This window comes from Galeopterus variegatus, unplaced genomic scaffold (assembly GCF_000696425.1).
Source record: "Galeopterus variegatus unplaced genomic scaffold, G_variegatus-3.0.2 Scaffold3497, whole genome shotgun sequence".
NCBI lineage: Eukaryota > Metazoa > Chordata > Mammalia > Dermoptera > Cynocephalidae > Galeopterus > Galeopterus variegatus.
Window position 1 is genome coordinate 68,253 of NW_007729608.1, and position 12,490 is coordinate 80,742.

At 41.9% G+C, this 12,490-nt stretch overlaps 1 protein-coding gene across 1 annotated transcript in view; it reads right to left on the minus strand.

The window, feature by feature from the left end:
* Positions 1–10,306: 10,306 nt before the first annotated feature.
* LOC103600882 (engulfment and cell motility protein 1-like) overlaps positions 10,307–12,490 on the minus strand; it is a 144,217-nt gene continuing 142,033 nt past the window's right edge. The window contains exon 10 of the mRNA XM_008585214.1: positions 10,307–10,444. Coding sequence (XP_008583436.1) covers positions 10,307–10,444 — 138 coding nt within the window. The remainder of the gene's footprint in view (positions 10,445–12,490) is intronic.

Sequence of the window (12,490 nt, forward strand, 5' to 3'; positions counted from 1 at the left end):
TAAAAATTTTATTATGTTTCTCTTTTTTTTAAAAATTTTTGTTTGTTTCTTTTTTCCTTCAGCTGGTGGGTAAGGGGATCCAAACCTTTGACCTTGATGTTATAGCACTGCGCTCTAACCAACTGAGCTAACCAGCCAGCCTGTTTCTCCTTCTGTAAGAAGCTACACGTCCTGAATCCAGAGTTCCTCATATAGATAACCACTGGATTTTATGCAAGCCACCCCCGCAGTGCTGTGAAAGACCAGAAGGAAAGGTGAGTGAAAGTTTCCTCCAAGGAAAGGCCCAGTGAGCAATACCCTGGCTTGCTCTGGGGAGATCTCAGACCCCCGCGATCAAGCACTATCAAGCACCGTGAGCCGGGCTCGCACGCTGCCCCCATGGTGTGGGCATCCCGCGGCCAGCGGCCTGGCCCCTTCCTCCCTGCGGTGCTGCCGGGGACCTCTTGCCAGGCAGGGCTCCCAGCACCTTGGGTGCTCTCAGGGACCCAAGAGGCCAGAGCCAGACCCGATCTTAAGTATTTTTTATTTTTTTATTTTGTATTATTCTTCCAATTATATTTTTAAAGACAATCTTTTCTGGCCATAAAAACACACATTTTTTGTATTTTCATAACAATAATGTATGTGTGTGGAGAGAGAGAAAGAATACAGATGATTAAAGCAAATGTGGTAAAATGTTCACACAACAGATGAGCCTGGGAGGAAGGTATATACGTGGATGAGTTTTACAGACTTCCTGGCAAAAAGAAAGTCTTGAAAAAAGAAACATATTTTTATTTGCACTTTTTTTCCATTGATAATCTTTATCAATTCTTCCTTACCAGTGCTCACCTCCTTATTCTTCTGAATGAACTCAGAGGCATTCTGTGACGTTTCCACTCTAATTCCTGTTGTACTTTGGGATGAGATATGAGCCTGTACATTAACTAACATCTTTTTCTCAATATTAACGTTTTCCTACTTGGAATAAAGCATTTTGCTTGTTTATTTATTTGAAACTTCTCTTGTATATTTTAGTAAAGTCTTATAGTTTTCTTCACCTAAGTCTGAGATGTTTTCCTTGGGATTATACTAAACAGTAAACTTTCATTATTCTAAAGCAATGTCGATTTTCATTGCCACTGCTGGAAAAAAAATCATTTCTTTCCATTTGAAAATTAACTAATTACTGCTGACATATGGAAAAGCTACTAAGTTTTGTTTGTCTGCTGTCTAGCTACTTTTCTAAATGATCTTAATTCTAACAGCTTTTCTTTTGCTTCTTCGGGGATTTCCAGATAGAAAGTCTTATTGTTTATAATCTAAAATACCTTGTTTCTATCAATGAATTCTACCTCTATTTATTTGTGTCTTCCAGATCAAGGAAAAATAATAATGGTGCATATCAGAATCCTGTAGCACCCTACTTTAGCTTGGCTTTTTAATAGGAGAGCTGTTTCAATGTTGCTATTTTAGCCTCTCTGGGTTGAAGCTGAAGTGAGCACCTGGCTGCTCACGTGACTCAGGTGGGATGGACACTGGCTGACCTGTTTCTATCATTGAGGTCCTCTTGCTTTCCTGGACAAATGAATATTTGAGCCAAATTCAGGGTCCACTGCTAGCAAATACAAAAGCTTTTATAACATGCACTTTACAAAAAAAAATATATTTTTTATTTGCCCTTGTTTTCACCATTTATTTTAGTTTATATTTTTATTATCATCTTCAAGCTTTCCAATAACACACCTCAACTTTTAGGGGAAACAGGGCTAGGGATTAAAAAAAAGAAATAAGAATTAATAAACAATAGAAAGTATAACAACAGAGACACGAAGTGCTGCAGGAGTTTTGAGGAGGGCTGTGCTGTCCTCCCACAATGGTAGTGGGGTGAAGAGAGAAATCAGGTCACCCAGACCTGACGCTCGAGATGACCTGGAAGGAAAGGTATTTCTGTAATGCAGAAGGAGAAGACAACGACATCTATGTCCTTCCCCATGTCTGGGTCTCTCTTCCTTAAGAGGCTGGGCAGATCCACGCTCTCTCCAGAGGCTCATGCTCTCTCTAAGACACAGCAGGGAAGGGTGCTGATTGGTTCCAGCTACGTATCTCTTCAGAAATAATGTAAAAAGAAATAAGTCCTAAAAAAGTCTAGAATAAATATAAATCATTTTTACCGATTTATTATTGAGATGTGCTTAATAGAGACACCTTTTAAACTGCCAAGTTTAATTTCTCTCAGTAATCACTTCCTGCGGAGATAAACATTTTATTACAATTTCAGAAGTATCTAAAAGTACTGCCTCCTGAAACATGAACAAACGACCACAGAACTTCAAATTCTTAAAATAGCCTCTAAATGCACAGAAGGAGTTGGCTTTGCTAAGAGATACACCTCATCTGAGGACGTACCTGCCAAAGTCTGTGCATATTCAGGTTAATGTTATTTCCTGCACAAATAAAGAGTTTCACAGTTAACAAAGCACTTTAACTTACGTTTTCCCACCTGATTCTCAGATGAGAATAATGATGGTGATGATGATGATATTTCCCCATTTTACAGACGGGAGGCTAAGGAGCGAGGCTAAGTTAACCGCCTTGACTGAGCCTTCATACCCACTCAGCCTGTCGTTCAGGGCTCCTGCATCTGAATGCCACATCTTACATGAGGTCCTCCTGCCTTGTGATAACACTATTATGAATCCTGCTATCAGTGGCATAATTATTCTAAACAACCGTCTCCAGATAACTTTTATACTCTCTCCTATGACCATTTTAATTTGGGCCAAGAGTGGATGCAACTTTCTGCTATGGGTCAAATGTGTTGCCCCCAAATTGGTGTGATGGAAACTTGATCCCCACTGGAACAGTGTTAAGAGTGTGGAAAGCGGGGCCTTTAGGAGATGATTAAATTGCAAGGGCTGTGCCATCGTGAATGGGTTGATCCATCCATGGAGCGATGGGTTGACGGTTTAATGGGCTGTCATGGGTCTGGTTCTGACGGCTTTATAAAGAGCATGTGAGCAAGCGCTTGTGATTCTCACACCACATGTTACCGTGTCCCCAACAGGACTCTGTAGAGAGTCCCCACCCAGAATGCAGCCCTCACCAGTGTGCTCCCTGGACCTTGCACTTCCCAGCCTCCAAAACAGTAAGAAAAAAAATTCATTTCTTTATAAATTACTCAGTTTCAAGAATTTTGTTATAAGCAACAGAGACTAATACAAAAAAGCTAAAGCCAAATTCAGATTTTAGAATATTTATTTTGTGGAGCGTTTTGTTTGTTTGTTTGTTTCTTATTTTCTTTAAACTCAAGGTTGAAATGAAATATAAAAGTGTAAGTAGAATGAAAATTCAAGGCCAAATCAAAATCCAAGAGTCTTCAGCTTTCCATGGAGCAAGGGTAGAAGCTAGTATCAGGAGAAAAGAGGTCCTTAAGACATTTAATTGCTTAAAGCTGATTTTCTTGAGCTTTCCTTAGCTCGAGTGTTCTGACGAAGAATGAAATTGATGGATCGTACTTCTCAATGTATGAAAACACCAATGTCCCAGAGTTAAGTGTCTATTTTAATTGCCACTGCACTCCGAAGGGTCCTGCAGAGATTGCTCTTCTGTGTTATTCTACTTGCTAAAGCAGAGGTGTCTGGGTGATGGATTATACAAGGTGCTTCACTTAGCACCACTGGTGTGTTATAATAAATATTGGCACTGAAAGACAAAGTAAGGAAAGGGCGAACATTTTCATAGTGTGTGATGTCGGTTTCTTTCTTGATTTTTTTTTTAAACAGAGAATTATTAAAATTTAATTTAATTATAAATGTTCAAACAGGTAAAAATGGCAAAACCGTTTCAGAGAAATATGAAGGCTTCAATCACAAACATATGTTCATTCTGCCCTTCAAAATACACCTGTGAATAATCCACACAGACAAGCATAATTTAGGAAGTAGAAATACCCATTTGCTAAAAGGAAAGTAATGCAGTGGAGTCCCGGCATCCTAGTGATGAAAAACGAAATGCATTATAATCAAACCTCAGTTTCCATTTTTCTGCAACCTTTGATATTGCTACATTAAAGAACATACTAATGCATTTCCTCAACTCCCAATAAAGATAAAATGACAGAGAGCTGTAATCTGACTTCAATTTGTTATAGATTTCTGCATCAGTAAGGGAAATGCAGAGAAGACTTTTTCAAGTAAAGGGACAGAATTAAGGGTTCCAAGTTGTTATTTCTCCCATCTTAACAGAACTCCAATTTTCTTTAGCTGTCTAATATCCTGTTATCATATACTCAGGGGAGGCTGGTTTCACCTGCAGTCTAGGTCAAGTTGTTATTTCTCCCATCTTAACAGAACTCCAATTTTCTTTAGCTGTCTAATATCCTGTAATCATATACTCAGGGGAGGCTGGTTTCACCTGCAGTCTAGGCAGCAGGTAATGACTGGTCTGACCTCCAGACAGTCCCATTCCCCTTATCAAAGTATGGGTTAGGCACTGGCCATGGTGTCAGCCAATGAGACATGAAAAAAAATTGGCTGAAAACTTTGTGGAAACATTCTACACACCTAAAAGAGACCCACTGGAAGAGATAGCTTTTATTCTTCTGACAGTGTGATGGCAGCTGCCATTTTGCTTCCAGAAACAGAACAGAAAGATGTTCTAAAGTATGGGTTAGGCACTGGCCATGGTGTCAGCCAATGAGACATGAAAAAAAATTGGCTGAACACTTTGTGGAAACATTCTACACACCTAAAAGAGACCCACTGGAAGAGATAGCTCTTATTCTTCTTACAGTGTGATGGCAGCTGCCATTTTGCTTCCAGAAACAGAACAGAAAGATGTTCTGTGCTAGCAGAACAGGAAGATGGAAAGACTTTGGGTCCACGATGGCATCACTGAGCAGCTAAACTAACCAGCCCTAGGACCCACTCAACTCTGGACCTACATAATAAATATTCTTCTTCCATTGGCCATTCGAGTGGGGGCTTCCATTACTTGCTGCCAAAGTCATCCTAATGGCTGCATTGTCAAGGCCAGGCTAGGGTGAGGTAAATTTGTCCTAGTCTTGGCCCTATGCATTACCAGGCTTGTAAGCTCTTGTCTCACTGAGAACATATAATCCAGTTGTAGAGTTTTATGCCCGTGACTGGGACATTTCTTCTTGTCCACACCCTCCTGTTGGCTTCCACCGCCTGTAAGGTAAAGTTCAAAGGCCTCTGCATGGCAAGTGCTTAATCTCCTCCACTGCTCAAACCTGTATTTCAGCTACACAGAACTAGAGTCCTCTGGGCCTTCAGGTCTTTTCACCTACAGCTTCTCATTGGCTGGAATTTTCAGCAGCTGCCCCCACCATCCACACAGACGTGCCTGCCTGGTTATTCTTTCCTTCATCTTTGCAAGCCCCTGCCCAACACACAGGTGTCTCTTCTCCATCACACCTCCCAAGAATCTCCCTTCCCAGCCCTGCCCAGCTCTCCATGCACAGAAAGAACCAAACATTGTTTCCTAGAGATATCAACATAACTTAAATGTAATGTTACAAATCGTAAATGTTTTACATTGATTTATTTATGTGAAGGTCACTCTAGTTAGCAATGTGAGCTGCTTGAGGATAGAAAATACATTCTAAATCCATGTCACCAGTGATTAGTAGGATCCTGACTCACAGACAAGGAGTCTCACAGTTATTAAAGGAATAAATAAATGAGTGAGAGAAAGAAATATCCGAGTCCTATTTGACACTGGAATATAATTGGGAAAGGTGCTATGTATTCAAAAGGTAAACAATTAACCTTGCATCAGAAATCAAGTTTTGCTTATATTTGTCAGCAATGTACTATTCCTTTTGGAGCAAGTGCTAAAATAACAAAAACAACAGCTACCACTGTTTTCTCTCCCCAGTTAGGAGCTGGGTATCTTCTTAAGGACTTCACATCTGTAATGCGCATCTGTGCATTATTTCCCTGAGCCATGCCACCCTTCTCTAAGGCCACCAACCCCCTCCTCCCTCCACCCTCACCGACCCCACGCAAACAAATTTACCTCTTCTCTCGAAAACTTGCTCCTCCTTTTACTTCAATCTTATTCTTCTAACTGGGGTTTCCAATGACAGAACCCAGGCTATGGGGACATGAGACCACATCCAGGTCCATAAATGTTCTTCTTTGTAATTTTTAAAATTGAAACTACAGGAAAACGTGTTCCTTGCTCACAAAAAGCCTCATGCAAAAGCAGGTTAAAAAGAATACTTTTAGCCAATACATTGAGAGTGAAGAAATGAGGGACATTGTCCCAGACCCTGGTTCCAGCTGTCACTTAGGCCAGATCACCCTCCCACCCTCACATAACCTGCAGTTGGCTCATGGAAAGTAAGATTTTATGACTTTTAAGAAACTACTCATCGCCCAACTAAGGCAACTTTCGCTATTTCATTTAAGCCTCCCGCCAACTGTGTGCAGCAGGCATTACCTTTATTTTATAGGTAGGGAATCAGAAGCTCAGAAGAGAGGAGAAACATGTCCAAGGCCTCCAGTTAGAGGCTGGGCTGTGATTCAAAGATGGGTCATTCAGATGCCCAAAGGCAGCCACTGTTCCTTCCTGCCTGCCTCTTTCTACACTGTTCTCAGACATCCTGAACACCACCCTGAGCTCAGTGACCTTAGACAACATGCAGTAAGTAGGTGAAAGTCTTCTCTTCATCAATAAACATAAGCAGTACTGGTCTTGATTAACTTCTGAGGGTGTTACAGAATTCAATTAAATAGCCTTGATAAAGTGCTCTGAGAGTATACATAGACATTATTTTAGACCACATTATTAGAGATAACATTTGCCTCTCACAATGTCAATAATTGGAAAGCAGAAAAATAGTGATTTTTTTTTTGAAGCAACCTAAACAAACTGTACATAAATATTTGGTATCAGTAATTAATTGAACATTAATGTGTTTGCTTTAGATGCCAAAATATAATTGGTATTTCAGAAATGTGTTTCCTCAAGAGACCTAAAATTAAAATCAAAAGAGAAACCATTTCTAGAAAATTGAATCTTTCTACTTTTATAAACATACTTTTTTCCCAACAAGTTAGATTTTTAATTGGGTACTTCTTTGGTCTCAGCACTTATAGAACTTAAAGTGACCATGGTTTTCAAGGTCATTTATTAACACAAATCTGAGAAGTGCTGAGAACCACGAACTTGGGAATGGATAAAAACAAATACGTACAAACCAAAAGAAAATGAATTTGCATGTGAAACTAATTTTCCTCAGAAGAAAAATAGATATCTTCTTCAACATAAGGGTGCATTCAGATTTGTTTTTCATATCAGTAACTTATTTAATATGGCAATGGGCAAAATGCAAACCCATTAAAAAGCAATTTTCCTCTTACACAGGGTGTTTTATCATTTGATATCTAGCATTCAATCAGAATGTTGCAATCCTTTAATATTTCATGAGCAGAAAACAACTCATTTGTGCATGTTGACTTCAGAAACGTGAAAGTTTTTTGTAAGCCTTGAAAAATGTTCAGAATGGGCTTTACAGATTTGAGCTTTAGGTCAGATAATGGGCATTTATTTAAAAAACAAACAAACAAACAAGGATGTCTAACTCTTAAGACAAAGTATCAGTCCCAGCACGGTCTCTCACTTCCTGAAGTGTGAGATGCTTCCGGAAGCTCCTAGGGGACAGGGACCATGTGTAAACGTTCACCTTTGTAGCCCCTGGCACACTGTAAGTACTCAATAGATTTTAACTGGACAAATAAAAAAATGCATTTGTCATCTTAGATGAGGAGAAACTGCCGTGACAATGCCAAGCCCCAGCTGTCCAAGCTCAGTCTTGGGCAGAAATTAGGCCTAAGCAGATATCGGGTAGGCTGTGGCACAATGTCGGGAATCTTCTCTCCACCAGAAGGTGGGAGATGAAATGGTCTAAGTGCGAGAAGATCATCTGTGGCCCCCCTAGGAATCCGTGAGCTTTTGCCTTCCTCTCCACTCTGTTGCGTCAGCCCGTAGGAATGGGGTTCTGTCCTGCTTCCTGGATTGACTACGGGGTCTTCAAAAGGCCAGAGGGGCTGCTCTACACCTGCCAGGGGTCAAACCCTATTCCCTGTTCTGTACCCACCCATCCCCAAGCACAGGGTGGACACTCACCTGAACAGGACTGACTGCTCAGACTCTGCCATCTCGGTTCCCCTCCATCCACCAGATGGGGTCCCACGGCCTTGAAGGCCAGATCAGGCCTGCATTTACCCTGCCTGCACACACCCTGCTATTTGGCCATCTCTCCCAAGGTAGTCCCCCCAGATTGTCATCTGTTCCCAAGGAGCTCATCTCACCACTGTCTCTGCAATGTCAGCCACAAAATGCACACAACTACTCAAATGCTCACCCCAAATGCCACCAATCCATTTCTAGATGTTCTACTCTGGGAAAAGGTGGGGATATAAGAGCACAGTGAAGTTTGTGAGTAATTTTCCCAAGGACACAAAGGTCCTAAGTGGCAGAGCTAGAACCCAGCCCCCCTGGAGTCTCACCATGCTCCTTCCCCTACTCCACGAACTTTTCTGTGTTAACCTTCAGCATGACAGACGTACATCCGCTGGGCATAGAAGAAGAGCCAGGTACAGCACACCTCAGCACAGGAGGGCATGCCTTCTGCTGCCATCAAGATGACAGCCAAAGTGCCATGGGGGGATAGAAATGGAGGGGCGAGAAGAGGGTGATGGAGCTCAGAAATAGGGACACAGAAGTCCCAGCCCGGGAGAACACCGCGCGCACTCAGGCACCCTGGACACGCTGTGTTAGCAAGTGACTTGCAACAGTTTCCACTATGAAATCGAGATAAACACGAAACGGTCACGTTTATCTGATGGAGGAATGCGATGGGACTTGTCTGATTCAGGGCTTACACTCTCACGCTGAGTAAACAGTAGCAGTGCTGCAGACTGACATCTCTACAGGTTAGTGTGATCAGGGAGTAAGGACAACTCGTGTCCAGGATCCACGTAAACTGAAACTTAGCATCTGACGAGCAGTGAACCAGAGCAGATTAACACAGAATCTCTCAGGTCGGGTTGCTACGGATCTAACGCCGTGGTGGGGGCTCGTCAGTAATGAACTCGCATGGCACTTCCATGTCTGTGTCAACATCCCCCCACCCGATCTCACTGCAGGGTAAGGTCTCTGGCTTGGCCAAACAGACTCAAATTCTTAGTTTTTTCCCTTACTAAGTACTAAATTTTCCATTTTATCTCAGCAGTACCTACAGTCAATTCTACACTACAAATAAAACACAACCCCCTTTGCAATTTAATCATTGGATTCCTGCCCATTAATCATCTCAGACCATTGTTTTAAGCTCTCAAGCAGCTAACTGAATATTTATGCTTCCACAATAATACCGAACACCCCAACATTTTTCTGGCATAAACAGTCTTCTCTGGCACGCACGTTATTAGGCCTGTGAGGAACGATTTATATGTATGCCAGCTTTACAGACGCTGGAGGGAAGGGAGTTCGGCCGCTTTAAGGAGGCTCAACATTGACAGTGACAGTAATCTGGCACGCACGTTATTAGGCCTGTGAGGAACGATTTATATGTATGCCAGCTTTACAGACGTTGGAGGGAAGGGAGTTCGGCCGCTTTAAGGAGGCTCAACATTGACAGTAACAGTGGTCAACATTGACAGTGACAGTAACGACAGGTTCGATCATCTCCACATTCACAGGTAGAAGCAAGTTTTGCCAATGAGCAAAAGGCAAGAAGATTGCTACCCTCTCTTTCCCTGGATGTCCTCATGTGCCTTTTGTGACATAAGTAAGAAAAAGAGCCGTAGCACATCTCTGACCCCATTTTTCACTTTCAGCTACCTGTTTTCTTCAATAATTCCTTCCTTCTTACAGAAAGTGCTGCAAACGACGCAAACACTGGGACAAGAGAATTTCATTAAGGTAGTCACTTTTTCTTTATAGAGAAAAACTGTTTTTGAAAGAAAGAAAAGAAAATGATCTACTGGCAGGTTGTAAATGGTAATGTTAAAAAAGAAATCCATAGATCTTTTTCCAAAACAGAGCAAAGTCTGTTTTAATATATACTCATTTTCGTAATATTTGAAACTCAGCCAACAATACCTGCAAATTTCTCCATTCCTGTAGGTTTTAACAATGTTTATCTCCAGAGCAGACTTGCAGAAATATGTACACTGGAAACCTAAGCCAAGTAATGATCAATCCACAGTAATGACCGTGCAAAGCTGTCGATACCTTGGGGAGTCTTTGTCCAGGTAGGGGCACGACCCTGGCCCCGGGTCTCTGCCAAGCTTCACCCCACGTGGGAACAGGTGTACTTACGCAGCTCGCCCACTTTCAAGATCTCACACAGCATCTTGGTCAGTTCTATGCTGCTGCGGCCAAAGGGACATTCGTGCTTATCTTCTCGGCTGCTGTTCTCAAGCACAATCTGCAGTGGGAAAGGGAACAGGTCAGAAAGGGAATTCGGTTGCCGAAAACAACAAGAACATTGGCTCCACTCCAACAGAGAAACGAAGTCCTACTCCAGATCCCTGAACAAGACTCTTGGGACAAAATAGCACACAAAGTATACAGGACCTAGAATTTTGGTTTTCCAAATCTCCTACAGCCCTCTTTGATCCTGAGGGAGCATATTTTGCTTGCTGGTTTCCACTTACACAGAGGTGCTTGTGGTGAGTTTTTCAAACCAGTGAAATAAAGACTTTCTACTTAAGTGAAAAACTACTCTCTTGTCCTCCAATCCTGTCTTCCCTTTCCTGGGTATAGCAACTCCTTCGATGACTTCAACTCCTGCATTTAAATCACGTATTTCCCGCAGAAGTTTCCATGAACTACAAGATCTCAGCCCCTGGCATTAGTTGACTACACCATGCCTGGGAAACAGGAGATACAAACTGGACCAATCAGAGTCCCTCCCTGAGACTCCCTAAAGAGGAAAATGGACCCAACCATGCTAACGGTGCCCGTGGGGTGTGAGCTCAGGAGTGACCTGGATGTTGGCCTGCAAAAAAAGAAAATGAAGTCAAAATGCAAAGAAAAACAGAGACGAGAGATGGCAAGAGCCACAGAGCATCTGAGTCACTGGCTCCACTTGCCCCTGTAGCATGGCACTTCCTTGTCCTTGTGGTTTGTTTGTGCCATGCTTCCTCTGAAAATCCTGCTGTCCATCAAGTAAAGTCTCTTTCCTTAAGTTAGCTTGAGATGCTCCTATCACTTACAATTAAGGGAACCAATCCACACGTAGTTTAAACAAACGCAGAACAAAGCAGAAAAACAGTTAAGCTACTAAACTTCAAACTCATATGTCAGCACAAGGAATAACAAATGAGGAGGCTGCTTATCTCACAAAAGAGCCAGTTTACTGGCATCCGAGGCTGCCTCAGTCGCTCCACGCTCTGCCTGCCTCCCAGCTGCACCTGCCACGACACTGTCTCCCACCTAGACGATGGGCTAACTCTTCAGTGGCAGGGATGGTGCTTTATTCACTTAATCAGCAATGTTAATTGAGCACCTACTATCTTCCAGGAAGATAGCTGGGCCCATAAATGGGGAACAAGATAGACAAGGGTCCTGACCTATCAGCGTTCACTCTAATTGAGCGAGACAGATAAATACAAAAGAGGTAGTTACAGTTTACTGCAAACACAATGAGAAAAATAAAATAAATAACTTGTTGAGGCGATAAAGAGTAACATAGGAAGCTTGGGGAGGAGAGTTTAGATAACCAGTTCATCAAGGAAGGTTCTCAGCCTACAGCAGTCCCCCCGACCCTCAGTTTTGCTTTCTACGGTTACCCATGGTCAGTGGCAGTCAAAAAAAAATTCTTTTGAAGTTTATTATTTTTTAATTTTTTAATTTTAACTACTCAATATACATTGTAATTGATTTTCATGACCCTTTACCCATTCCTCTCCCCCCTCCCCTCCCCTCACATCATATCTATTCACTTGTCTTAAAAAGTTCAAGGAACTATTGTGATTGTTGTGTCTTCTTCCCCTGCCACCCTTTATTTGTTTGCGTGTTTATTTATTTATTTTTCTTTAACTCCCACAAATAAGTGAGAACATGTGGTACTTCTCTTTGTGTGCCTGACTTGTTTCACTTACTATAATTCTCTCTAGGTCCATCCATGTTGTTGCAAATGGCAGTACTTCATCCTTTTTTATAGCAGAGTAGAATTCCACTGTGTAGATATGCCACATTTTCCTTACCCACTCGTACAATGATGGGCATTTAGGCTGGTTCCAAGTCTTGGCTATTGTAAATAGTACTGCAATAAACATTGGAGAACAGTTAACACTTTGACATGATGATTTCCATTCCTCTGGGTATATTCCCAGCAGTGGAATAGCTGGGTCATATGGTAGATCTATCTGTAATTGTGTGAGGAAACTCCATACCATTTTCCATAAAGGCTGCACCATTTTTCAGTCCCACCACAGTGTATGAGAGTTCCTTTTTCTCTGCAACCTCT